This window comes from Sparus aurata, chromosome 5, assembly GCF_900880675.1.
Source record: "Sparus aurata chromosome 5, fSpaAur1.1, whole genome shotgun sequence".
In the NCBI taxonomy this organism is placed as follows: Eukaryota; Metazoa; Chordata; class Actinopteri; order Spariformes; family Sparidae; genus Sparus; species Sparus aurata.
This window is the reverse complement of record NC_044191.1, coordinates 24,910,004-24,937,238: the sequence shown is the minus strand read 5'-3', so window position 1 is coordinate 24,937,238 and position 27,235 is coordinate 24,910,004. Positions and strand designations below refer to the sequence as shown.

General features: G+C 40.8%; 2 protein-coding genes across 3 annotated transcripts; one reads left to right on the top strand and one right to left on the bottom strand.

Annotated features, from left to right (window-relative positions):
* The first annotated feature begins 151 nt into the window (after positions 1–151).
* pi4kab (phosphatidylinositol 4-kinase, catalytic, alpha b) lies at positions 152–27,235 on the top strand. 2 transcript variants are annotated; one of them, XM_030416450.1, is made up of 55 exons: positions 152–340; positions 1,351–1,467; positions 2,011–2,104; positions 2,400–2,488; positions 2,577–2,649; positions 2,730–2,989; positions 3,096–3,162; positions 3,595–3,743; positions 3,858–3,923; positions 4,026–4,122; positions 4,214–4,405; positions 4,524–4,624; positions 4,847–4,976; positions 5,995–6,124; positions 6,228–6,323; positions 6,448–6,631; positions 8,286–8,389; positions 8,696–8,864; positions 8,962–9,012; positions 12,720–12,828; positions 13,347–13,483; positions 13,583–13,716; positions 13,823–13,905; positions 13,996–14,066; positions 14,171–14,295; positions 14,396–14,477; positions 14,579–14,662; positions 14,993–15,082; positions 15,444–15,563; positions 16,704–16,718; positions 16,850–16,942; positions 17,033–17,189; positions 17,298–17,425; positions 17,550–17,708; positions 17,901–18,052; positions 18,173–18,280; positions 18,402–18,529; positions 19,062–19,220; positions 19,389–19,468; positions 19,607–19,806; positions 20,249–20,339; positions 21,112–21,279; positions 21,506–21,559; positions 21,668–21,788; positions 21,891–22,020; positions 23,116–23,259; positions 23,354–23,424; positions 23,516–23,625; positions 23,738–23,842; positions 23,976–24,101; positions 24,244–24,364; positions 25,538–25,697; positions 25,778–25,867; positions 25,957–26,040; positions 26,158–27,235. In XM_030416450.1, the coding sequence occupies exons 1-55, from the start codon at positions 242–244 to the stop codon at positions 26,207–26,209; spliced, it is 6,309 nt and encodes a 2,102-aa protein (XP_030272310.1). In that variant the 5' UTR covers positions 152–241; the 3' UTR covers positions 26,210–27,235. The 2 variants fall into 2 exon arrangements, with proteins under 2 accessions (XP_030272310.1, XP_030272311.1); XM_030416451.1 differs by lacking the exon at positions 16,704–16,718.
* Positions 9,508–12,391, bottom strand: serpind1 (serpin peptidase inhibitor, clade D (heparin cofactor), member 1). The gene is made up of 7 exons (XM_030416452.1): positions 12,318–12,391; positions 11,864–12,131; positions 11,060–11,703; positions 10,773–10,921; positions 10,550–10,674; positions 10,232–10,376; positions 9,508–10,088 (listed from the first exon to the last, which is right to left on the bottom strand). The coding sequence occupies exons 2-7, from the start codon at positions 12,121–12,123 to the stop codon at positions 9,897–9,899; spliced, it is 1,515 nt and encodes a 504-aa protein (XP_030272312.1). The 5' UTR covers positions 12,124–12,131; positions 12,318–12,391; the 3' UTR covers positions 9,508–9,896.

Genomic DNA, 27,235 nt, shown 5'->3' with positions numbered 1-27,235 from the left:
ATTGACATTCAGTGACTCACAAAAAAATAACTAAAATAGGAAATTAGATGTGTCTCGTTTACCCATAACTATGGTTAAAATAGTATTGTATGGCCAAATACAAGCCCACTAAAATAAATACATGCCCCCGATAGAATTGTCCCTGCTAAGTTGCCGTACTGCGGCGTTGTCAGCGCCAGCTGCCGCTGCTCACTTGTTTCAACTGCTCGCTGAGCTGAGCTCATTTGAAGTGAGGGTAAACATGTCTGTCATGGGAGGTGGAACGAGAGGGTTTTATTTCAACACAGTCCTGTCGCTGGCCCGCTCGTTAGCCGCTCACCGTCCCGCACCGGTCGAAAAGGTGAGGAAGGAGTAAACCGAGTGAGCTCCGTAAAGACACATTTGTATTCATTAGCTAACGCTAAGCAACAGTGTTGATGAGGGTGTAGCTCCTCTTCCGCACAGTCGGTGGTTTATTCTGAGCACTGACTTGACAGTCAGGTTAACATTTGACAGGTGTGGACGCTTCTGTAGTTTGTAGATTTGGGTCTCCTCGACAGTATTTTACTTGTAATAAAAGAAAAGAGCAGTGCAGAAACATGTGGCGTAGCTGCTTGTGTGGTGCCAGTTACTGCATCACAGTCAGGCTTTATGAGCACTGCAGTCAAACAGGTTTACATGGTCAGGAGCGACAGATGATAGAGAAAGGTAAACAGTGTGTTCTGTTTAACTTGACAGACAATTACTTACCTGTTGCAAAGATTGGCATGTCTCAATAAAAGTTTTTTTTTTTTTTTGACCAATACAGGAAGATCAGCGAGTTTGGGAAAAGCTGATTTGGTGGAATCAAATAAAATATACAGCAGAGTATTTAAGCAGTCATCAACACCCTGTCGCTGAGTATTGATATTTTAGCATTGATTGTGTTGTAGTGGGAATGTTTTGAGCTAGAGTGCCTTGCACTATAGTAAATATAATATCTACCAGTATCCTGATGATATTGTTATGGTGGGTAGCAACACAATAATTGTAGTTCACACCTTGATAGCAATATACAGTTACAATTGTGTATATCGTTAGCCAAGAAATAGACAGATAGTGTAGTAGAACACAAATCAGTAACAAAAATCAACTTAGAAAGGTAAATACAGTGTGTAACTGTGGACCAGTGATCTTAATTATAATGTATGTGCAAGACCAACAGTTCAGTTTCCTGTTATTACTGGTATTGCCCGAACAAAGACACAAACGCAATATTGGAACATACAAAACTGCAACACCATATAATTAGATGTGTGCTAGATGTGTCACTTTTTCTAATGCTGTATCTAAATGCAGACAGCCCTTTTTTTCTCTCTCTCTCTCTCTCAGATCCAGAAGCTACAATGCATGTGTCCAGTGGAGGTTCGTGGTGTTTTCACTCTAGATGTGCGTCGCAGAGATGCAGTCATTGCGCTGGCTGTTTTTCTGGTGGAATCTGGTTTACAGGTGGGTGGCGATGACTGAAAATCGAGCTGTTACACCATTTTAACTCAGTGGGTGCATCTCAACATCACACGTGTAGATATTCAGGATGTCCTGGCAATTAATGGACGATGAGTCAGATCTTTATTACGCAGGGATGCTGTGGCAGGATATATTTAGAATTATGTTGTTATTATATTAACACTATTACTTTGCTTTTGCCATCAGTCTCTCAAAGGACTCCACATATATCACCACGATAAGCTTATTCTCATAATCTGATTAAGCTGGCGATTAGACATGCAGCTGGCTGTGTAAGCCTATAACCTAATCACCGTGAGACACAATGTTTAATGCTTCCTGAGCTTTCTGATTAAGTAGAGACGGAGGCTTCACTTTTCAGTGTTAGAGTCATGTTTGATATATTTTCTTTGACTCAGATTTCATTCAGTGTTGAAAGTAACAATGCACCACACTTTTCTTCATCAGTACGGCTAACAAAAGTGCTGCTCTGCGCCGACAAGTGCAGTTGTTTGTGGTTTGTAATGATTTGCTTCACTCCGGCAGCACAAAGACATACTTGTTTCCTACTTGCTGAGCCTATTGAGAGGGCTGCCACGGGTCCAATGGATCGAAGAGAGCTCGGGAAGGAAGGGAAAGGGTAAGAACAATCCTCTTACAGTGGGGCCTTTTGTTTAACAATGTCCTCTATTCACTGCCTCTTGCAGTGCAGTAAGTAGTATTTTTTGTCATTCTTATGTATTTTCAGTTGTAACTCAAGAAATATTCAGATGGTATTCATATTTATTCATAAAATGTAGTCAGACAGCAGCTCTCACATGTTTATGCTCCATTGTGCGTTGTTCACTGATTAATTGTTTATACGTTTTCTTTAGTATAAAATCATTCTTTTTCTTGCTGCACATGTAAGTTTTTGGTAATTTTCTGCTCTTTAGATTTTCTTCCAGTTGCAGAAAACTTCAGCTTCTGTTTAGTGACTCTTTTGGCAGATGTGGCTCAGAGGGACCCAGACTCCCGACAAGAGGTCAGCTTAAAAAGTGGTAATGAAATATAATGCTTGAGTAAGGATGCACTGCTGTTAAATGCAAAGTTATCACATCTTTCCCTTCCAGATCTTGAACACAATCATGGAGGTCATGCAGGCATTTCAGGATATGTGCCAAACACCTGATAATCATGACAAAGGTATACACACGCACACAAAGGCAACATAGTGCGTAACAACAGTCCTCTCAAAAGCTTCATAGAAACTCTCTGTCCTCTAGTCTACCTGTGCAGGTACGTTGTTCCCAGCCTGCTCGGCATGACTCGAGCATTTGGCCGCTACAGCAACACAGACGAGGCTTTGCTGTCCAAGTTGTTCCCCAAAGACTCGCCTCAGGCCCGCTGCGTCACAGAGGAAACGGAGGGAGTGCGGCGCAGGTCCTTCAATGACTTTCGTTCTATTCTGCCATCCTCACTGCTTACAGTGTGCCAAAGTGACACTCTGCGCAGAAGTACCGGGACCAACCTAGATCCTTCACAGGTGTGTGTATGTTGTGATAGAGCTGGCTGGTGACTTTACTCGCATGCTTTGTGAAAGTATTGTCAGAAACATAGTATAGTTAGAACTTTAATGTGCTGTCCCACAGGTCTGTACAGATCCAGGAGGCCACTCACCCTGCTCTCCTACAGGGCCTGGCCCGCATTACTTTGAAGGTAAAACTTAAGAAAAACAAGCTGTTTTGATTACATCTGTGTTTACCAGTCTAAACCTAGATTCTGGCAACTCATCCTATCTTATCGCTGTCAGCCATTAACATTATGTAACAACTACTAGGTGCTTGCATAGTGCTTATCTGCACTTGTATGTAATCTGAATAAGTGATATTTATTGGGGCTCTTGCATATCTGCCAATCTGTTATAATAAAGGCGTGCACCCACTGTATTAAAATACTGTCAGCAGAGCAGGAAGGTTGCTGTTTGTGGCCAAACTTAGATTTATCTGAGATATTTCTGTCAACTTCAGTTGACTTTGATCACATAAATACATTTCAGCTACCCAAAACATTAACTGTTTTCCACTGCCAGTCATTTGTTATCCAACTTGTATTGTTTTTTTATATGTCCTCTGGTCTCCTTCTTTACAGGTGCATACCTCCCAGACAGCAGCACAGTAGATCCTGACTACTATTTCTCTACAGTCAGCTCCAGTTTCTCAATGTCCCCTCTCTTCTTGGGTGCTGGAGAAAACGAGGTGGAGGTGCCTGTTGATCTGCTGCGGCAGCTCCTCAGCATGGTACAATAGCCCACTACCTGTTTACCAATTACTGCCTCCTATGTTGTCTGCTGTCCTGTATATCTTCAGTATATTGCATCTTAAACATTGGCTGTGTATATTGTCAATTTACAGGTGAAGAAGTTTGTTTCTGACTCTTTTTTGAAAACTCTGGACGACACTATGACAGAAGTGACAGAGGTAACAGTATAACTACAGTCTGTACAAAACATTGTAAATTAAAATGCATGCCATTATCAGTTAAATAATCTTCTCTGTCATTGTCTCTTCTGTTTTGTTCAGTCTAATCCTGGAATCAACCTCTGTTACAAAACCTTCAGTGACCCTCTCTATGTGTGTGTGTTCAAAATGCTTCGGGACACACTGTACTACATGAAAGGTAAAACATCATAAATAGCGTGTTAATTTATCTGCAATTATTGTCTTACTTTGTATAATACAAATTTTAATGCCCTCTCCATGTTTCTTAGCCTTGCAGCCCGCGTTTGTACGAGAGGTGCACGACTTTGTATTGGAACAGTTCAGCAGCAGTCAGTCGGAGCTGCAGCGGATACTTCATGACACGGGGGGGTTGCTGGGGGAACAGAGCCCCCTCAAGCTGCGTTGCCAAGCCAACGCTGCTTGCGTAGACCTCATGGTGTGGGCCGTCAAAGATGAGCAAGGTAATCAATTGTAGCAGAGCGTGAGCAGAGCTGCGTGTTCAGATGTCATAATCATAGGGATATTGATTGTTTCTATTTGTTCTGGTTGCATCTGTTTTCTTTTTTTTTTTTTTTTCAGGAGCTGAGAACTTGTGTACCAAACTGTCAGAGAAGCTGCAGTCGAAAACCTCTAGTAAAGTCATCATCGCTCACATGCCCTTGCTCATCTGCTGCCTACAGGTATAATATTGTGCTTGAATAAGCTGTTATACAAGACACTTGATCATCATGGGATTCTTCCTCGAAAATTATTGTTTCTAACTAAAAGCAATTAAGCGTCAGGTATCCTGGTGATTCAGTGGTTGAGGCAGCTGACGGAGACCTGTAATGCATGTCATGAATTTCTATTATCAGTGACAACAATTGAATTCCGTCTTGTTGTCCTCCCATCCTCTGCTTCAGGGCCTTGGTCGTCTGTGTGAGAGGTTTCCAGTAGTTGCTCACTCTACCACAACCTCTCTCAGGGATTTCCTGGTCGTACCTTCCCCTGTTCTTATAAAACTCTACAAGTATCACAGCCAGTACAGCACAGGTACAGATATTTACTTATTTATTCATTTTATCTGTAAGGGAGGATGTACAATAAGAAACATAAATATTTCCATTTTATGTATTGTATTCAATTTTTCTTTAAGTGTATTTCATCTTTAGTCTCTTGGTAACTAGAACATACACATTGACAGAGCACCACTAAACAACACAAACATCACAAACACTTAGCCTCTTCAGTGTATGTTAGGCAAATTAAAAGCATGAGATTTGTATACAAATAAAAACAAATGAAATACAAAGTCAGTGGTTGCAGACTTTAATATACAAATAACATTACATACACCACTGGACTGAGACTTAAAACTCATCATCATCACTCTCATGAGCAGTGATTATTTTGCTTTAAATTATACTTTTGGTCGTTTTAAGGACATTGTTCTTTAGCATGTTTTGCAAAGGTAGTTTTAATTTGATCTGAAGACTGCTGCAAGTCCTCCCAGAAAGATCTTCGCAATTTTGGACTCTGATTGATGGCGGCTGTCACTTTCTATAAATCGGCTGAGGTCTACCTGTAACTCCTGACTGAATGTAGAGTGCAAAAACAAATCTGAATTTACATACAGTTCACCCAGCAGGAACTTTCTTATTCCAAATGCAGCACAAATGGTCAGAGCCCAGAGTAAATGGGACAGAGTGCTGTGGCTGATGATATAGTGACAAATATACATCAATAACAGTGTCATTGTTACATCAAGCTCCCGTCCACTATTGATCTGGGCAGAGTGTTCAGTGATGAGCTGCAACAAATACAGACGATTGGGAATGTAATTTACGTTACTGATTTATCTGTGTTGTCCGTCGCAGCATGCTGCTTTTTCATAGATTTGCTGCTAATTTGTTAGATTATAAAAGATAATAGGCTCCTCAGACTTGGAGACTACAATCAGCATTTGTTTCTTTTCTGTGCAGGATCATGTGTTGTCACAATGTTTTAAAATAGTCATAGATTTAAAACTTTGTTTATTCCGTGTTAATGTTTGTGTGTTTTCTCTTTTCAGGTACAGGAGAGATTCGGATAAATGTGACCAATGAGCACTCTCAGTCTACCTTCAACCTCCTGTCAAACAGGAAAGACCAGCCGTCCATGTACGAGCAGCTCAGAGACATTTCCATTGATAACATATGCAGGTAAAACAAACACATGGCACAGCTGTGATGAGAAAATATGACTTTTGAGTATTCTTTAAAAACATATTATTGTTCATGGTTGTATGCATTTCTTATCTCTCAGATGTCTGAAAGCTGGTCTGACCATGGACCATGTGATAGTGGAGGCATTTCTGGCCAGTCTGTCCAACCGTCTGTACATTTCACAGGAGAATGACAAGTGAGCAGCATTTCTGGTTGGACTTATAAAAGCTCTATTGTTCTTTTGTACTCACTGTGAACATTTTCAAGACCTTGACACTGATGAATAGCTACGGTAAAAATAAAACTTGTCTCTCTGCCAGGGACGCCCATCTGATCCCAGATCACACCATCCGAGCACTTGGCCACATTGCAGTCGCTCTCAGAGACACTCCGAAAGTCATGGAGCACATCCTACAAATCCTTCAACAAAAGTTCTGCCTGCCTCCTTCGCAGCTCGATGTCCTCATCATCGATCAGCTGGGCTGCATGGTCATTACAGGAAATGTGAGTTCAAAGATACAATGATACATCTTAGGGCTGCACAAAAAATCGTTAAAAAATCGCAATCTCGATTCACACATACACGTGATCTCATATCTACACACAGCGATTCTGAAGCATTTTATATCTCGAGCTGAATCACAAACAAATGCTGCCATTTTCCTCCCGGATTTTTTGAAGCGCCCCCAAACGCAGCACTGCCGCTGCCTCCTCCCTCAACCTGTGGTAAAGCGTCTTTACAACACGTGATTCAGTGGAGGAAGCCCGCCTGCAGTTGAGTGTTTGGAAGGAGTGAGTGAGAGGCCGTTTTTAGACGGGGCAGCAAGCCGCCAATCTACGCGTCCTTTGGGCGGCTAGGTCCGCGGTTTTAGACAGAGGGCGGCAAGTTGGGGGTCTGTTTTGGTTCGCCGATTTGCCGCCTCGGAGGGTACACTTATTTCCGCCTCACCTGCTAGTTGAGCAGCTGGACAGCCGCTGAGATCCGGGAGATGCTAGCGTCTCCTGGATCTCTAGCGGTTTCGTTGTGTTAGCTTGGTGTTGTAGCGCAAGCTAGAAACGGTCGCTACTTTCAAAGTAAAAGCCCCCCGCTAAGAACCCAGTTCTAACCTCCAATGTAGTGCAATGTAAAGCTCTTATTTTGAAGACAAATTTGTTGTCAACTGTTCACAGCCCAACTTCGGGCTTCATGTCACATCACATGTTTACGTGAGGAAAATTACGCCTCCGTTTTAGAAAGTCGATCAAAGCAGCTATCACATATTACATAGCCAAAGATACGGCCCCAATAAACACTGTACAACATGAGGGATTAAAGGATGCCCTCTCATCTTGGAGACTAATATTTTTTTTTTACTTTTGTAAAAATCATTTATCATCCAATGATAGAACTTGAACAAAACAAAACAAAAAAAATGCTAGTAGTATGCCTCTGCCATACTACAATGTTTTTTTACTCATCAGTGCAATAAACATTTTGTGAAAAAAATCGTGCCAGAGAATCGTGATCTCAATTCTAAGCAAAAAATCGTGATTCACATTTTTTCCAGAATCGTGCAGCCCTAATACATCTTAACATCTGGCCTCCATTATTTCATACATTTATACTTGAAAGGGAATCACCAGGGGATCTTTTAAACGTGTAAAAAAAATTGGTATATGGTATCCAGATTTATTTAATCGAAATTGTGTTTTAAAGGACTGTTTCTTTTATTACTGTGGCTTTAATAGAAGCAGTGCAATCTGTTTAAACCCAGAGGGGCTGACACGCTGTAATTACTGGACAGCTGCTGGCTGCTGTTTACTTGCTCAGTACAGTGTGGGTAAAATAAAGGTGCTAATTCACACTCCACTGGCGTGTAATGGGGTGCTTTTGACATCACAGTGTACCCAGAGTGCGACAGACTATAATTAACAAAGGACTGGAAGTGGATCTGACCTTTTTATAGCAGAAACAGATCACTTACAAAATACCTCCCTCAGTCCTGAAACAGAACTTACACATCTGCTCATGTTATCTCTAACAATGGGATTTTTCTGAGATGTTTAAGTACTAAGTAAGAATTAGATTAACCAACAAAAATGGAGTACAAAAAAATAATCTTATCCCGGGGTTGACTGCGCAGTCTGACTCGTCTCTGACCATCCGTCTGTCTTGTAGCAATACATCTACCAGGAGGTGTGGAACCTGTTCCAGCAGATCAGCGTGAAGGCCAGTTCAGTGGTCTACTCGGCTACCAAAGACTACAGAGATCAGGGCTACAGGTCAGCATCTGCTCCACCCTGTCACAGACCAGTACAGTTGCATCAGGGAAAGTTGTCGTGTTGAAGCCGGCAGTGTAGTTGGAAGAGACATTAATAGTTGATGCTCTTTGCTCACTGCTCCAAATGTTTAGCAGTAAATTGATTGTAATGTACACTCCCCTGGTTTGTGTTAAATCTATATGTTGTTTTCTCTTTGATGAATAAAAGTTTAAAAATAAACTGCTATACTAAATACACTGTGCTTATCTACATTTATGTCTGTATTTAGTATGCCTGTGTTTAATTGTCCCCTCTTCCATCCTCAAGGCACTGCTCTCTGGCAGTGATAAATGCTCTGGCCAACATCGCAGCCAACCTGCAGGGGGAGCAACTTGTGGACGAACTGATGGTGAACCTTTTAGAGCTGTTTGTCCAACTGGGCCTGGAAGGAAAGAGAGCCAGCGAAAGGGCCTCAGACAAAGGACCAGCGCTGAAGGTACATGCTTAAATGCACGAATGCATGACTCTAAACACAACAGGAAACTGATAAGAGCAATGTTGTTCAGTTGTTAATGGCTCTTTATCTGCTGTAGGCATCAAGTAGTGCTGGAAATCTTGGAGTGCTCATTCCAGTGATTGCTGTGGTGAGTATGTGAGGTCTGCACACACTATGGCCTCCAACAGACTGATCCCTCTTATTAAAGTCAAGAATTTGTGGTAAAATACTTTATACACTAGAGCACAGTTAAATGATCTACACGAGAGCCTCACATGAATCTAAGTGGTTAGTTAGCATTCAACAAATATTTACCCTGTTAGTTGCAGTACAAACATCTGTGTCACCAGTTCACTGCTGAATGATGTCACAATCAGACAACCTTGATTTCTTGAAATATATTATTAATTACTATTTACTTGTTGATTGCAATTAGTCATATTGATACTTGTGATATATATTTATATATATTTAAATAATTGCAGAGTATCATTCATTTTAGATAAAACATTTACAATAATACATCATTTGCAGTGATTAGTATATAATATAATTTGTAAAATAATGTATTATTTCAACTGTGTATTTATAATTGAGAAAAAATTATAATGGAACACTTTAAAGATTTTCACAGCAGCTCTTGTGTAGTAGTGTTACATGTTATTTTATTTTCCCCCTTTTGTGCCGTTCATGGCTCCACAGTCTTTCTGCAATTATTACATACAAATTTGGTAATGACAGTCATATAATGTGTGTTTTGAGAACATCTCCTTTAGCCTAACTGCCCAAGATAAAACATTAACAGACAGATAACACACATTCATTTAGTCACTGTGTTTGAGAAATATTAAGGAGAAGTTTAAATGTTTTTTAAGAGACTGCACACTCATAAAGACTTGGTATTTGATGTCACATCTTACATCTCGCATTAAAAGAAATAACAACAACCCAGCTATTAAAATCTGGAATTTTTTAACAAAACAGGGAATTTTTAGGGTATAGTTTAGCTGTTGGAGGGCTCTCTTGACAAGTTTAATTCTGTGCAGGATTGACCACTCTGCCCATGAACACAAGGCAGTCTGTGCGGTGCTCGTAGATCAGAAAGAGGAAGGGATGGTCCACAGTGAAGCGGATCTGTGAGGAGAGGGGCATGAAGCCAACCTGGGTCAGAGCAGCAGCCTCTGTCCCCTCCTCATTCACAGTGATGGTTCCCTGGTGCTTCAGCTGGGGAGAGAGATTGAGATAGTTTGTAAGGATTATTGATTACAGTTGATAAGATGTCCATAAAACATCTCTTTTGATGTTTGCCTTTTGTAACAGTTTGGATATTTCTCAGTAAAACCATGACTGATTTAGTCTTAACTCACCCAGTTCATGGAAACTTCTTCTGAGGTCATTCCAGAGAAATCTCCACTCTCCTGGAACAAGTCAATGAGGCCCATCTCCTTCATGTTTGCAATCAAGTCGTAGTTCTGCTCCAGTTTAAACCGGGGTAACACCACCTCTCGGGTCCTGAAGCAAGGCATAGAAACGTTACTTCCTTTTTGGCACTTAGTCTAAACATTTTCAACATTGCAAGCCATAAACTCTAAAGGAACTCTCACTGAAAAGGGTTGAAATATGTTGTTATTTACAGTGTGCTTTCTCAGCTTTTCATTAGTTTGTTCTTAGAGAACGCTGCTGACCTGTTCGTCATGTTTTTGAGCCATTTGTTTACAACAGTAGGCGAGATCTCCTGCTCCAAAGTCCTCATGCCAGTCATCTTCCGTGGCAAGGCAATGAGCATGCTGATGTTTCCTGTGTATGGGAGCTTAAAGAACACAGTTTGCATAATTATTACGCAGCTTAGTTGATTTGTTTGTGGGTTGGTATCGGTGTTCAAATTCAAATCAGTGTGAGGCTGCCCACCTGTAGGATGTCACAGTCTAGTTCATGGTCGGCTGCAGCCAGGTAGTTACCCTTGTTTGACATCATGGGCACACGTACATTTGTCTTTTCATTTACTCGGAAGTTGCGATAGTGAGTCATTTCTTTGGGAAATTTCTGTTCCCATGCACCTGTTTAAATAAACAAATAGAGTCCAAGAGTGAAATAACCAAACAAACCAGACATGTGTGTTGTGATTTTGCAACATGAAAATTATATGCGTCATTTATGAGTAGTTTGAGGACACCGTGTCCCTGTTTCTCACTTACCTTTGAAGTACAGGTAGTTGAGCAGCATCAACACCATATTTGGGTCGACACTCTTGAGTGGTTCCCTGATCAAACCTTTGGTCAGCTTCAGGATGCGACGGTTGGCCTTTCCTAGAAAGGCAGGGTCACTGAAGTCCACTGACTGTGGCTCTGCAAAATAAAAAGCCTTTGTCTCTGCACGGAAAGCATCTTTCACCGAGATATCCTTCTTTACATAGACATCGTTTACAGAGCGTAGTGTGTAACCAAAGTTCCTCCTGAAGAGCCTGTGCGTCAGCTTCCTGAAGAGCTTGTGCACTGTTGTGTTGTCATAGTGATGGCTAGCATTAACAAACTCGGCGAATCCCAGAGCTTTGTAGAGCTGATCGTGGGTTCCAGGGCCTGCCCCCAAAGACATCATCCCCATAGCGATGGAGATCCCAGCAGGTGCCAGCAGGATGTTGTCAGTCTGGTTGACGTCATTACGAAGACTTCGATAGAGGTTAAAGCCAAAACGGGCATTGACAATGTTAAGGCGTTGGAGGCGAGTCCGACCGTGGAACAGCCGCAGGAGTCTGGCGCGACGAATTTTCGGGTCGGATGGTTCGGCAAAAATGTCAATGTCTGGTGCTGGTGTGGCAATCTCATCAATCTCATCCCCTTCACTGAAAAATACCATCAACTCATCAACCAGGCATTCATATGTAGAATCATCTTCAAAGCACATTTCATTTTACTGTAGCTGCTTATAAGTAACCTTATGCAAATGATTTGTTTTTACTTTATAACTTTAATCCACCAGAAATAGCAAGAGTTCATACTCACATGTAATCATCACTGCCTAGAGCCAGGATCTTATCAAAATCAATATAATCTTCATCCTCAAAACCATCAAAAATAAGGTCGTTAGTGACTGTGTTTTCTTTGTGGAACTCGAGGGGGATGGCCTCCATATCCAATGCATCCCCTTCAAAGCCTCTGGGGTCTGGTTGAGGGTCACTGAAGTGCGAGCTGAGCTCTTTGATCCCAGCCAGAGATGGACTGACCATCAGACAGGCCACAGAGATGATGGTGATGACCCACATCCTGAAGGCTGAGGCAGACAATATGAACATTGATACTGCCTAGTTAATAACTTGAATGTGATTTAGTAAATCTCTTTAAATTCCGGTTTTAATCAAATCAGTAGGAATAAAAATAATATCTTCACTTGCTAGAAATTCAAACGACTTTACACAAAATGACTTTAACTGCAGTTGAAGTCTGTAAAGTATCTTACCTTCACTGTGTGCTCACGGGAAGTGCTGTGTCGCTTCTGTTTGTGGGACTAAGAGCAAAGAATTGAATACAGAACTGAACTTTGATGTGGGCTCCTCCTGAACAAATAGACCAGATCAAACAGACCAAAAAGTGCTGTGGCTGACTAAAATCTTTAACTCTTCACAATTCAGCTTATCTGGTAAGAAGGTTTCATGTTAATTATACATTAAAGGGTGAGTGGTTTAGACAGGTTATTACAGCAGCGTTTTGTTTATATTAGTTGTATCTCTTTATTGTTCTTGTGTGTGCAGCCAATTCAAAAACACTCCTTTAAAATGACTTTTAACAGAACGAGATGCTTTAAATAAACCAATGTTAATGTCTGTTAATTTTTCACCCTTTGTCGTTGTCTAAATCACAGTTGACGAGAAGACTTCCACCAATCAAAGAGGCCAAGCCACGTCTCCAGAAGCTGTTCAGGGACTTCTGGTTGTACTCTGTGGTCATGGGTTTTGCTGTGGAAGGATCAGGTGAGCAAGGGATAAACTGATATTGTTATGCTACGTTTTTTTGGGGGGAAAGTTTTGCACCTCTGCACTTTTTATAGATACGCTCCTATATTTTATCAAGCGTCCAAAAGCTTCCCCAGATGATACTATCTTTGCCTTTGTTTAATGTTGGTGTTGTGTTATCCAACTTAGCTGTTACTTGTTTTGAGTTTCAGAACATCAAGGTGCCCACTTCCTTCATTTGTAGGTCATAGGTCCTGTTTGTTTGCCCTGGCTAAGAAGAGTTTCAAGAAGTTGTTGTGACAATGTAGTGGATGTACCTTTTCATGGAGTTTTATTTCTTATCAAAAGGGGAAATAGAAATAATTTATCCGTGTGATAAAGGCTTATTAAATGTGATAAAGACACATGTTTTCTAGTATCAATATTGATTCAAATATAACCAAAACATACTTGGAGTGGTTGTTCACAAATGTTAATAATCAGAAATATTAGAAATAGCCTATTAACATCAATTGATATATGTTTTGTCCTTTCAGGGCTTTGGCCAGAGGAATGGTATGAAGGTGTGTGTGAGATTGCTACCAAGTCTCCACTTCTCACCTTTCCCAGTGGTGAACCTCTTCGTTCGGAACTGCAATACAACTCTGCTCTTAAGAATGATACAGTCACGCCGGTAGAACACATTTAAGTTTTGCAGCAGGTAGTTAAACTATTTTAAAACAGAAACACCAGAATTAATCTCATTATCAAACTGTCCGTTTCTGTCATCCAGGCTGAGTTGAGCGAGCTGCGGGCAACTATCAGCAATCTCCTTGACCCTCCTCCTGAAGGATCTGCCCTTATTAACAAGCTAGACTTCGCCATGTCCACATACCTGCTCTCAGTCTACAGACTAGAGTACATGAGGTCAGCTCTGTCACACTTGTACTGTATATCTGATATACTTTGTTTCTTTTTGTATATCCTGAAGTCAGATCATTACATCTTTTAGATATCTCTCATACTCTTACAGGATGTTGCGATCCAACGATCCTGACAGGTTCCAGGTCATGTTTCGGTACTTTGAAGACAAAGCCATCCAGAAAGACAAATCTGGTGAGGGTTTTACACCTGTTACACGTTTGGCCATACTTCTACTCATGTGGTGTAATTCCTTCTCTCAAATTCTCTTTTCTATCTTCACAGGCATGATGCAGTGCATTATTTGTGTTGGCGATAAGGTGTTTGACGTCTTCCTCCAGATGATGGCTGAGAAGGTAGGAAGCTCAAACTACTTAAGAGGCTTTGGCGTGGCGACTGAATGTTTTATTCTTCAGTATCAGTGAATAACAATAAATGCGTGCTTTTCTTCTTCTTTCAGCCCAAGACCAAAGAGCATGAGGAGGAATTGGAGCGACATGCTCAATTCTTACTGATCAACTTTAATCACACACACAAGAGGATCCGCAGAGTAGCGGACAAGTACCTCTCTGGTTTGGCCGAGACGTGAGTGACAATAATCCAAGAACTTTGTCTGCCTGCGTTACTTTGTCATTACTATATAAACAGTATAAATCCTGTTTCTCATGTGTTTTACCTCTAACAGATTCCCTCATCTGCTCTGGAGCGGTCGTGTTTTAAAGACCATGTTGGACATCTTACAGACACTCTCTCTGTCACTAAGTGCTGTAAGTATCAGTGGAGGGCTGCTGTGAACAACTCAATCCCTTCGGTGAAACAAGTGTTTAGATAGCTGCAAAAAAAAATAAAAATGTTTCTGTTTATTTAGGACATCCACAAAGATCAGCCGTATTATGACATTCCAGACACCCCCTACAGGATCACTGTTCCTGATACGTATGAGGCCCGAGAGGTGAGATTTGTCTGTTAGTACACTTATCACCACTGGAGGGCAGCACAGTAGTGGTTTTAAAGTCAATTGGAGCCTCTTTCTTGCACAGTCTTGGTTCTTTTTTTATTGTTTAATCCGTTTATCAGTTAAATTATACTTTGTGATGGATGTTTATGAGATAGTTTTATGATGATGACATGATTTGTTTAACTAACTAAGCCCTAAGGTTCAATAAAAGAATAAAAAGAAGGTATCTGCCTAGTCTCAACATGTTGTGAATTTTGTGTATTTTATTAAAAGATTGTCATACAGCCCTTTTGTATTTCACGAATAATCTTTATCTCCTTGTAGAGCATTGTGAAGGACTTTGCTGCTCGATGTGGTGAGATCCTGAAAGAGGCAATGAAATGGGCACCTTCGGTCACAAAGTCACATCTACAGGTGAGTTTTCTTTTAACCTTTGTGTTTCCTCTGAGTACGGATCTCTTCTGTGACATCAGAAAGATGAGGAGTTTTCAGTTAAATGGGTCATTTTAATTGTAGCTAACTAGAACTTCTACAAAAATGGTTGTCTTTTGTGATACTAAAAGTCTGATATTACAGCTTTTTACTGGCACCAAGGTGGCAACAATACTGAAATAAAATGAAAATAGTTAACGTAAGACCCCAAACTACGTAAATTATTTTTTGCATTTTTATAATATACAGTATTTCACTGTTGCCCCAGCACTACTCTTTGTTTTACCTCTTTCCCTCTTTCCGTCCGCTCATGTATCTCACCTGTCTGTTGTTCCTTGTGCAGGAGTACTTGAACAAGCACCAGAACTGGGTGTCAGGACTATCGCAGCACACCGGCCTGGCCATGGCCACGGAGAGCATACTGCACTTTGCAGGCTACAACAGACAGAGTACTACTCTTGGCGTGAGTCACACAGGCATGCAGGCATCCCTGCAAGTTTGCACACAAACCCCCTTCCTCATATTAAAGGCTGGCTGAATTTAGATAAATCACCCATCCCAAGTTCATTGTAAGGTCATAGTCTGAGCTACAGAAATACTGCCTAGAGACGCAACTACAAGTCCCATAGCAGACAGCACACTCAAGAGTTGTGTGGATAAAGGCGTTAAAATATTTGGGTACTTATACACTGTAGGAATATAAGGTATATTTTCTAGTTTCCAACAAGTGTCCCAAAAATACAACCTCAACACAACCATACCACAAAGCAAACTCACTTTAAAGATTTCCTGGCATGTAGCAGGAGACCCCTCTGAAGAAACAGTTGTTTACAAACATCAACCAGAGATCTTATGTCAGCTATTTATCATATTCTTTACATTAATTGTTCTAAATGTGCAATAAAAAACATCTTGGTAAAAACAAATGGGTTTAATTTATATAGTATTTTCAGGATCACGGTTTATCTATTTTTTTGGCCATTTTATGCTCTTTTTTTATTTTGCTTTCATCAGCATTGTTGACAAATGATACGGAACAGCTGGGCTCCATCAGATTTTCTAAATCTGTTTGCTACCGTTGCAGTTGGCCTCACAGGCTTGTTGATTTGATGCTTATTAACATTTGTCCAACATTAATGGCTTGGTAAGTTAACAAATGTGCCATTTTGTTGCTTTGTCAAAGCCTTTGGTGTTTTGCATCCTTTGTGTTTTGTGTTTATATATATATATATATATATACGTATTTGATTTTTTTTCTCTATGCTTTCTGTAGATCTGTAAACACTTGGAGTTTAGTTGTTTACAGCGTTGTTTGTCTGTGTGTGCATGCTTACTAGTCTGTGTGACATTGTTTTGCTTGCTTTGCATTTCCTGTGTGGTCTTTGGCTTGCATTCTGCTATATCCGTCTTGTCATTTGCCTCTTTTGTTGTATTTTGTCTCTGTTAAACTGCACCGAACTGCCCTTCCTGGTTGCTTGGCTGGTTTACGGATTTGCTGGGTACCTGGTTACTTACCTGCAATGGACTGGTGGGTTGGTTGGCTGGTTGCCCATTTGGCTAACTGGTTGTGCTGTTGCTGTCCTCCACATTGTGGCCAATATAGGCGGCTTTCCCTCAGGTTGGTCTGAACACTAAATATAGAGAGACAGGGCTCAGGCATGATAGCTTTAGTATATCCAGAAGTGTTATAGTAAAGCTACGTCTTGACTGTGGGGCTCTAAGTGAACCCTAAACTGTGTTCTTCATCAGACCACCCAGCTGACGGAGAGACCAGCATGTGTGAAGAAGGACTACTCCAATTTCATGGCATCACTCAACCTGCGCAACCGCTACACAGGAGAGGTAAAGTCTTAATGTTACGATAGGGATGTAACTTTCAGAGACTTTGTGCATACAGTATGATTGATGCCTGTCTCTTTATGTGCTGTCTAGGTGGCTGGTATGATCCAGTTCTCAGAGGCGACTCACAGCCAGTCAGACCTCAACAAGCTGATGATCCAGCAGATGACCAGCGCTCTGGATAGGCAAAGCCCAGAGGCCTTCACTCAGGCCATGTTCAAGATGGCTGCCCTGCTTATAAGTACCAAAAGTGAGCAGCTCTTCCTCACTGGAATTTATAATTTCAGCAACAGTGGCTGTTTGTTATTATGATGTAATTCATTCATGGAAAAATAATGATCTATATGTTGTCATTCAGACTGCGATGCTCTCCTCCTGCACCACCTGTGTTGGTCTCCTCTGAAGATGTTTACAGAGCACGGAATGGAAACTGCCATCGCCTGCTGGGAATGGCTCCTGGCTGCACACAACGGGGTGGAAGTGCCAGTATGTATATCCATCACTCTTTATAAAATCATAAGAATAATTTGTTACATTAATGTGTATGTTGGTGTGAGATACAGTACAGTATATTGTAAAGTAAATCTACTTCTCTTTTCTATCTGATTAGTTCATGCGTGAGATGGCTGGAGCTTGGCAGATGACCGTAGAGCAGAAGATGGGTTTGTTTTCGAAAGCTAAGGTAGAGGCTGGTCCTCTGGCTGTCTCAGAGGAGAGTCAACCTGCACCCTGCGCACCGGACGTCATCCCTCACTTCCTCTGGATAGAGGTCAGTGATATGCAGATATAAACTACTGCTTAGTATTTTATTTCTTGTCCTCCAAAATTATGCTTTCAGTTGATATCATTTTGAATATCAGTATCCAGCCTAAATATAGCATGTTCATATTCAATTTACTGGGCTGTGAGCCTGTGACGCTACACATAATCACCTCCATATTCCTTCTCTATGTTCTTCTAGTTTCTGGTGCAGAGGTTTGAGATAGCCAAGTACAGCAGTGCTGACCAAGTGGAGATTTTCACAACCATTTTGCAGAGATCTCTGTCTCTGTGCGTCGGAGGACCCAAAAGCAGCCTGAACCGACATGTTGCTGCCATTGGCCCAAGATTCAGGTAATGTGTCTCTTTACTACAAGGGCAGATTGGTTACAATTTTTTAAATGCCATAATAATGCAAGAAATAATGAATGCTTATTTTGATGAAACTATTGTCTCTACTTTGCCTAATTTCAGACTGCTGACTCTTGGTCTGACTCTCCTTCATGCTGATGTTGTGACAAATGCCACTATCAGAAATGTGCTTCGAGAGAAGATCTATTCCACAGCTTTTGACTATTTCAGGTAGAAAAAAATTATCATATTTTGTTGGATGGGTTAGGGTTAGGATGAAAACTATTGTAATGTGATTTCATGAAATTACTGTCCGTCTGCAAACTTCTTTTCTATCTCTGTCCTTGCACAGTGGTGCTCCCAAATTTCCCACTCAGACAGATAAGAGACTGAGAGAAGACATCAGTATAATGATCAAGTTCTATGCCAGTCTGCAGTCTGACAAGAAGTATCTGGCTGCCAGCCAGCTGGTCCCCCCAGGTACAGCACTGACAAACAGTTGTCTCTTCTATCAGTTATAATTACTGAAGTATCAGCTTCACACAGCACAATAATTTAAATGTGAATTTGATTCGTTATTTTTTCTGATGGGCAAAATTTCATCCATTTTGCAGTTTTTTACGCTTTTTTGTGTAATTTAGGGCAGTCTCTGGAGCTGAAAATGTAACATTTGCAAGAAAATGTTTTTACACACATCATATTGGTTGTATTACATGGACCTTTTACTGTACATGCCAGTGTTGTGTAGTGGTTATACCATTTGGGCTCATTTGTTTCCCTGGAAAGTCAAAATATCCTCTTTTGTTTCTGTTGAAGAGGGAAGTCAGAGGAATAAAAACAGTCCATAAATGCTTCAGAAAGCATCTTTGTCAAGTAGAGAAGCATATTTCCCCATGATAATTCACTTAAAAGCCCCAATCATGATAATTTTCAAATAGGGTTTGTGTCTCAGCCTTTACATTTAACTATTTTTGATTAACGCATAATTAATTCGATTTTTTTCCATGTGTAGATCCACAAGACATGTCGGTGAACAGCCTGTCTGTAGTGGCAGTGACAGATAGCCGGAGCAGTCTTGATGCTGCTGTGGGTCAGAGGCAGCAGGTGGCTCAGGGATGGATCAACACCTACCCTCTGTCCTCTGGGATGTCCACCATATCCAAGAAATCAGGTCAAACACACATAAAGGATGTTAGACTTAACCCTGTGTGCTGCAAAGATGGTCACAGTGAAGCTTAACGCCTATTTCTTCACATTGATAGATGAAATATATCCTCACTTGTATAACATGTTCTTTGTCAGTATGTATTACTCTTGTGTTACTCCTCTACTGTTTCAGGATTATCTAAAAAAAGCAACAGAGGCTCTCAGCTGCACAAGTACTACATGAAACGCCGGACTCTTTTACTGGCTTTGCTGGTATTTACAGCTTTACAACCACTATCTAATATTCACTATGTGATGATAGGGGAAATATTATTGAATTATTTCATCTTCACCTGGCACCCTATTGGGCAATTATGATGAATCTCATTCCCTGTACGTCTCTGTCTCTAGGCCAGCGAGATTGAGCGGCTGACAATATGGTACAACCCGTTATCCACCCAGGAGCTCGCCATTGCTACTGAACAGTCGGTGGAGACCAGCATCGCTAACTGGAGGTCCAAATACATCAGTCTGACGGAGAAACAGTGGAAGGACAACGTCAACCTTTCCTGGAGCATAGCACCTTACCTTGCCCTGCAGCTGCCAGCCAGGTACATAGAGAAACACATTGCTTTACATCCCAAGTTTCATAGTTGTCGAACTGAAAGTGTACTAGATTTGTCTAACAAATTGAATTTACAATGGTATACCTAACAATCCAGTAAGGGAGGTTCTAAAAGGCCAAAATCTATAACTCTCTGCATATTGTGTCCTCTATTGCAGCGAGAAGTAATAAAATTATATTTGAACGACAACAAAGATGCAGGGGTCATACTTGCACTTGACATCATCACACATATTTTTTGTGTGAATGAGAATATCCTAAATTAACCGGCTTAATTCACTATATATTATTCTGTATTATTATATTCTATATTTACTAACATACGGCGTGAAGGACTGAAACTAAAGTGATCTCATCCATGACAGTGTAGTTGATACATACGTACAAGTTTATGGCAAGACAAGCACACATTTAATTTGTTTTTTCAGATTTAAAAACACTGAAGCTATCGTCTCTGAGGTGACTCGTCTGGTGCGAATGGATCCGGCTGCTGTCTGTGATGTCCCTGAAGCAGTGAAGGTGAGCTCCTCTGCCTGCCACCACAAATCAAGAGGATGACAGTTGTGTATGCCATTCTTTTAGTTTTTTTTCTTGGTGCATTTATTCTGAAATAAAGGGATGACTTTTGCTCAATTTAACATTGAGAGATTTTTGTTAATTTTTCAGGGAATAATATCAAGATCTTCATGAAATGAATTTAAAATCTGGATCCAGTGCATTTAAATTATATCGGATAAATGAATGAAAAAGGGCACTTTTGGGCCTTGGCGGAGGTGTGCGCTCTACTAAGTGTCATTCTAGTTTGTTTCTTGGGTTCCCACTACTGTTTTTCTGTGAACATGCAACATAAGTTAAATATGAGAAAAAAATATTTTTCGCCCTATTCTGTCACTTGAGAAATGTATTATTGGAGTCATCTCTTTCCCTCCAGCTTCCTCTAGTCCTCTTCATTTAGTCATACCTGACTGAGCTCTTAAAGAGCCTTGTACCTGTCTAAAGAAGAAGCAGGGGAGGCAGAGCACAGCCTTCCCCACAGGCCACTATTATTTAGCAGATGATCTGCCTCGCCTTAACTTCTCGTACTTGTTATTCCAGTCACTTTAGTATCTGATAAACACAGCTCCCTCTGGAGACTAGTTAGCACACCATCAGGCTTGAGGTCATCACCTTGCATCAGATTGCTGTCACATTTGATGCAGCGATATAGATCCAGTGATGCATGAGTAGCATCTTACAAGTATTAATGTAAATCTTGGAAGTTCTCAATGTACTTGCACTCTTTTTTCTGCAGTTTCTCGTGACGTGGCACACAATTGATGCCGACTCTCCAGAGCTGAGTCACATCCTGTGCTGGGCCCCAGCAGATCCCCCAACTGGACTGTCCTACTTCTCCTCTCAGTACCCTCCTCACCCCCTCACAGCGCAGTATGGGGTCAAAGTGCTCCGTTCCTTTCCTCCTGTACGTTCACATCTACAGCACACACATTAGTTTTTGTTCCTTGTGCAACAAAATGACCACCGTTTTCTCAAGTAGCATACAGTAATGAACACCAGGGATCTATAATTCACACCAGTAACCCTAAGAGATGCCAACATTATTTATTTTATACTTATTGTATACAATAACAGTTATTGCATTTGGTTTTTTTTTCTTGCAGTTAAATTATTTTTTCTACTCTTTCTAGGATGCCATTTTGTTTTACATTCCTCAGATTGTCCAAGCGCTTCGTTACGATAAGGTAAAATCAGAAAATCCAAAATTCTGAGTTAGCAGATAGTTTCAAAGCCCCACATACATTCAGATTATTAGATACTTTCTCTATCTGTTTCTTTCTTTCCTGGTGTAGATGGGTTATGTGAGAGAGTACATCCTGTGGGCCGCTCAAAAGTCTCAGCTTCTGGCTCACCAGTTCATCTGGAACATGAAGACCAACATATTCCTGGACGAGGAAGGAAACACGAAAGACCGTGAGATATTAACCCTAACTGTCTCTTGCTAAGTCAACACATGCACATCAGTAACATGTGTTCGTACTGAATGTAAAACACCATGAGCGTCTCTCCCTGCAGCTGACATTGGTGAGCTGCTGGAGCAGATGGTGGAGGAGATCACCGGCTCTCTGTCTGGCCCGGCCAAAGACTTTTACCAGAGAGAGTTTGACTTCTTCAACAAGATCACCAACGTGTCTGCCATTATTAAGTATGAACACACTTTACATATTCTTTACATCACTGCCGCTGCCTCTCCCAAAGTTATATAACATTTTAGATAGATGGTCCACTGACACTATTGATGTAAAGAAAATGTTTTATTTAAATGGCATAAACAAGACCTGCTACAAAAAAAACTCATCGAGTCTATGGTGCAATATAAAAAAGCTTTAATCTGGAAGAAGGCTGAACTACAGGACAGCAGAACCAGACTTGAGTTAAAATGTTTAAAGGAAGGATACAACTATGGCTCACTAAAATCTTTTCAAACTGTGCAAATTAAGTTTACAGAAGTTTACACCACAAGGAGTCATGAAGTAGTGACTCTGGTAAGTCCAGTTCTTGGCAATCTGTTTACAGCACCTGCATGTTTTAAAAGAAAATATTGATATTTGGCGCCGGTGCATCTATAATGTATCACAAAAGGAAGTGATATATTGCCGGATCAATATTTTGTCCCACTCCGAGTGATGCAATGTTATACACTCATAACGACAGGGAAACTTAAAGAAAAGAGAAGTATTTTTGAAGCCTGATCTTTGCCAAAGGCCTCAAAGTAAAATTGCTGTTTAACTTTTCTGTTAAACACGTCCCTCTGCTGTAGGTAATCTTCAAGGTGTTTATGAAGTGATAACAAGCTTCCCCCTGGATCAAGATGTTTTGTTCCTTTCCCTGCCTCGTACCACCAGTGATCTACTCTCTAAATCCCTTTGTTGTTCATTTACTTGGCCAATAGTTGCTGTAATGTCTCCCTGATTATGCACCAGTCTGGAACACACTGTAGTTTTCTGACAGGTCCCATTACTGCTGCCTCTTACAGGGTGTTTTGTCAACCCACTAGAGTCACACAAAATTCCCCTCAGCTCTCATTTCAGCACTAATTGCTATTGTCCAGGGGAGAAACTCCTACTGTCCCCTGGCTTCCACTCTATTACCCTCCACCCCAGTGACTCCCCTCTGTGAATAACAGCAGAGCCCGACTGTCACTTGTGCTCTGAAGTCATTCAGTGAGTTACCCATGCAGAATATTCTCAGTGAGGTGTGGAAAGTACTTGTTCAAGTTGTTTTTGTTTGTCTTCATCAGACCTTTTCCCAAAGGCGAGGAGAGGAAGAGGGCCTGCCTGGAAGCCATGTCACAGATCAAAGTCCAACCAGGCTGTTATCTCCCCAGTAACCCAGAGGCCATAGTTTTGGATATAGACTACAAGTCTGGGACCCCCATGCAGAGGTTGGCCCTCAAAACCATCTTCACAGACACATTTGACAGTTCATTGAAGTGTTATTTGAAAAGTGCCCTTACATCCCTTTGTGTCTCCATTTAGCGCTGCCAAAGCTCCCTACCTGGCCAGGTTCAAGGTCAGGAGGTGTGGAGTCAGTGAGCTAGAAAAAGAAGGTGCTTCTATTGTTAAATACACCTGAAATAGTTATTTTATGTCTTAAATGTGTGCACAGATAAACAATGTTTCATGACATCTTCTCCACAGGTCTGCTGTGTCGCTCAGATTCTGTAGATGAGGCGAAGAGTGAGGAGGAGGAGGCCAAGAGGATCTGCTGGCAGGCGGCCATCTTTAAAGTGGGAGACGACTGCAGACAGGTCTCAGTTTTTACACACCCAATCTCCCAATCTATGTCATGTCATGATATCTTGACTACATTATTTCTGCTATATTCCCTCTCTTCACCATTCCGTCCTTTGTTGTTCACAGGACATGCTGGCCCTGCAGATCATCAGCCTGTTCAAGAACATCTTCCAGCTGGTGGGCCTGGATCTCTACGTGTTTCCTTACAGAGTGGTGGCAACAGCCCCGGGAGTAAGTCCATATCAAATATTTTATTTCTTCTATATTACCTCCAGACAGGTACTACTGAATATTGAAATCACATTCTCCCTGAAGATGCTCAAACCACCTCTCACTCTTCCTGTTTTCTGATGTTCCACCACAGTGTGGAGTGATCGAGTGCATCCCGGACTGCAAGTCTCGGGACCAGCTGGGCCGACAGACAGACTTTGGCATGTATGACTATTTCAGGAACCAGTACGGGGATGAATCCACACTAGCGTTCCAGAAGGTAAACGCTAAACACCACACCTTCATACAGACTTTACCGACATCAGCCACATATTGCGATGTAGTATAATGCAAATCCATACCATCTACTAACCCTAACCCTGCTCACAATCTGATATTCCGTCCAACATGTTTCTTTTCAGGCACGGTACAACTTCATCCGCAGCATGGCAGCTTACAGCTTGCTGCTCTTCCTGCTGCAGATAAAAGACAGACACAACGGCAACATCATGCTGGACAGTCAGGGCCACCTCATCCACATAGGTAGGTATTGTGTGAATCTCTTTGTGTGTTGCTAAAGTAATTTCCAACATGCGTTTCAAGACTCTACTTGCACAACTGCATCATCATTTGACGATAATACAATGTTACAAACTTTTATCGATATTTACACTGATGGAAACCAATGGCTGTATAGAAAGGAGGAAGATGTGTTCAAACATAAAACTTTTGGAAATGTTTTGTTACTTAACTATTTTTATTGATAGTGTCAGCCTAGGTCTGGTTGATATATAGGCTATGGGAGTAACAGAATACATGTCACAGGATAATGTAATCACGATCAAAAAAATACGTTTTTTGTAACTGTATTCTGGCAGTTACAGGAAAAAGATGTAATTAGATTACATTCAGTAAAAATAAAAAGTTTTACAACTTTTAAAATTAAAAAAAGATACACTTCACAAGTCTCACGTCACTCTGGTCTTGAGTGACACTGAATACTACTATTAAGACTTTTAAAAAGTAATCTTATTACTTTTTCTCTTGTCTTTATGTTTGGTATTGAAGTAATCCAAAAGGACTAGAAAGTAATCAAGTTATATTACTTTCATATTGTGATACCTGGATTACGTTACTGACTACATTTTTCAACATGTAATGTAGTAACTGCATTGGAATACATTTTAAAGTTACCCTCCCAACCACAGCAATATGGCCCTAAAATAATATTGTGATATTTTTATGTTATGTCACGATACATGATATATATCTCAATCTTTTCACATTTTCTCAAAAGCACTTCATAAATTCTAGGACTGGTCGATAGATTTAAATATCACAGTATTTTTGACCAAATACGTCAATATCAGTATTGTGACAGTATTGTAGCGATGACTATGGGCACTTCCACAAAATATAAACAATATTTTTGATCAGTAATCATGAGAATGTGGATATACTGTAATCACCAAGTGGGTAAAGGCAAGTGTTAGATAGAGTAACAATCTGGTAAGTTCAGAAAATTATATCACTTTATGCAGCCTGGAAAACGAGGAAAAGACAACACGTATGCTGTGTCATGATATAATGATACGATACAGCCTCATATCACGATAACGATCTAATATCTATAAATTGCCCAGGCCTATGCTATTGGTTCTGGAATAATTCAATTAGAAATCCTAAGCTATAGTGTGTGTTCCTGTGTGTTGCCAGACTTCGGTTTCATGTTCGAAAGTTCTCCTGGCGGGAACCTCGGCTGGGAGCCAGACATCAAGCTAACTGACGAGATGGTGATGATCATGGGCGGCAAGATGGAGGCGACGCCCTTTAAGTGGTTCATGGAGATGTGTGTGAGGGGATACCTGGCTGTCAGGTGAGTAAGCAGAAGTTGTTCATTGCACTTCAAACGGTGGCTAACACGTAACATTAACACAAGTTCCTTGTGTCCATCAGGCCCTACATGGATGGAGTGGTCTCCTTGGTAACACTCATGCTGGACACGGGCCTGCCCTGCTTCAGGGGGCAGACCATCAAACTGCTTAAGTGAGTGTGGATGTGTCTGCATGTGTGAGCTTATGTTAAAGAGGACAAGTATTCTGAATATCATTTGCTGTCTCTCTCCTCATTTCTAGGCAGCGATTCAACCCTGGTTTGAGTGAGAAAGATGCAGCTTCCTTCATCATCAAAGTCATCCAGAACTGCTTCCTCAGCAACAGGTCGGTACAAACCCTCAACAGTTCACATATTCTTCTCATAGTTTTGCTAATATTATTAGTATTATCAGAATATTCACATTGGTCCAATTGCTCTACTTTTTTTTTTTTTACTTACAGGAGTAAAACCTACGACATGATCCAGTATTACCAAAACCAGATCCCATACTAAACATCTGTGCCTAAGCATGTGCATATATTGGCTGGTACATGGTGTGTGTGCGTGAGTTCTGCGCGTGTGCCTTTGTTAATGTTCACCTTTGACGATTGTGGCTCAATTCTTCCACTGATTGTTGTTTGTTGTTTGGATGTTGTTTCCCTGTGTTTCGCTTTAGCTTCTTGTTCTCCTCTCAACCCATATTTTCTTTATATTCCTTGTACGTTCCTTTATTTATTCTGTTGTTATTAATTATTATTGTACATTGCACTAGCATCTTGACAACTTCTGTGCACGTTCAGTGAATGCTTAATCAGAGTTTGTGCCAATTTTAAATGATTTGTAATGTTCACGAATGTGGGTTCTTAAAGCTGTTGATTTTAGATGGGGTTTGAAATGTAATTGGATACTTGAAGTAGCTGAAGTAGACCGATTTCAGTTCTGACCAATGTGGCCTATTCTGTCATCTCGTACTTGACTGTACTACTGTGCTTCTTTTTAATGGACCAGTCAGATATCTTTGAACTGTAGCATGGTACTCATCTTGTATTTAACAGTGGTGACTGACTGTATAGACATGGGCTACACTGTCTGTATTTTTGGGGTTTCTGTATTTACCTCGGGAGAAACTTTGCACATAAGTTCGGGTAAATACTGGGGCTGAGTTTTGTAAATGTAGCTTTGCCAAATGGGAGGGAGGGAAAATAACATGTACACAAATCCAACTTTTATGTTGTTTATGAATGAAGGTAAGGCACAGTTTTAAATGTTGGGCAGTTGCATGAAGCTAAGAGTTAACTACCATGTAGCCTGTGTCCAACGTGGCTTTTGGTGAAAGTTATTTCAGTAATCCAAAGTGCTGTGCCCCATGTCCATATGGCTAGCTTAAGCCTTTATGTAATGTTACTGATTGTAAAGATTTTGCCTCTCTTTGTATATTTATATCCATGGCCCATTTTCTGTCTCCTTTTCTATCTTCATGCCTTTTGAATGAGAATGCATAAGATATGAAATCAAATAAAGATCTATTAACTTAAAGAA

Coding starts and splice junctions, on each gene's coding strand:
- serpind1 (XM_030416452.1), bottom strand. CDS start 12,123: ATGTGGGTCATCACCATCATCTCTGTGGCCTGTCTGATGGTCAGTCCA. Junction 10,922..11,059: donor CAACTACCTGTACTTCAAAG/GTAAGTGAGAAA, acceptor TTATTTAAACAG/GTGCATGGGAACAGAAATTT. Junction 10,675..10,772: donor TAGACTGTGACATCCTACAG/GTGGGCAGCCTC, acceptor GTGTTCTTTAAG/CTCCCATACACAGGAAACAT.
- pi4kab (XM_030416450.1), top strand. CDS start 242: ATGTCTGTCATGGGAGGTGGAACGAGAGGGTTTTATTTCAACACAGTC. Junction 1,468..2,010: donor TGGTGGAATCTGGTTTACAG/GTGGGTGGCGAT, acceptor TCACTCCGGCAG/CACAAAGACATACTTGTTTC. Junction 6,125..6,227: donor TCCATTGATAACATATGCAG/GTAAAACAAACA, acceptor CTTATCTCTCAG/ATGTCTGAAAGCTGGTCTGA.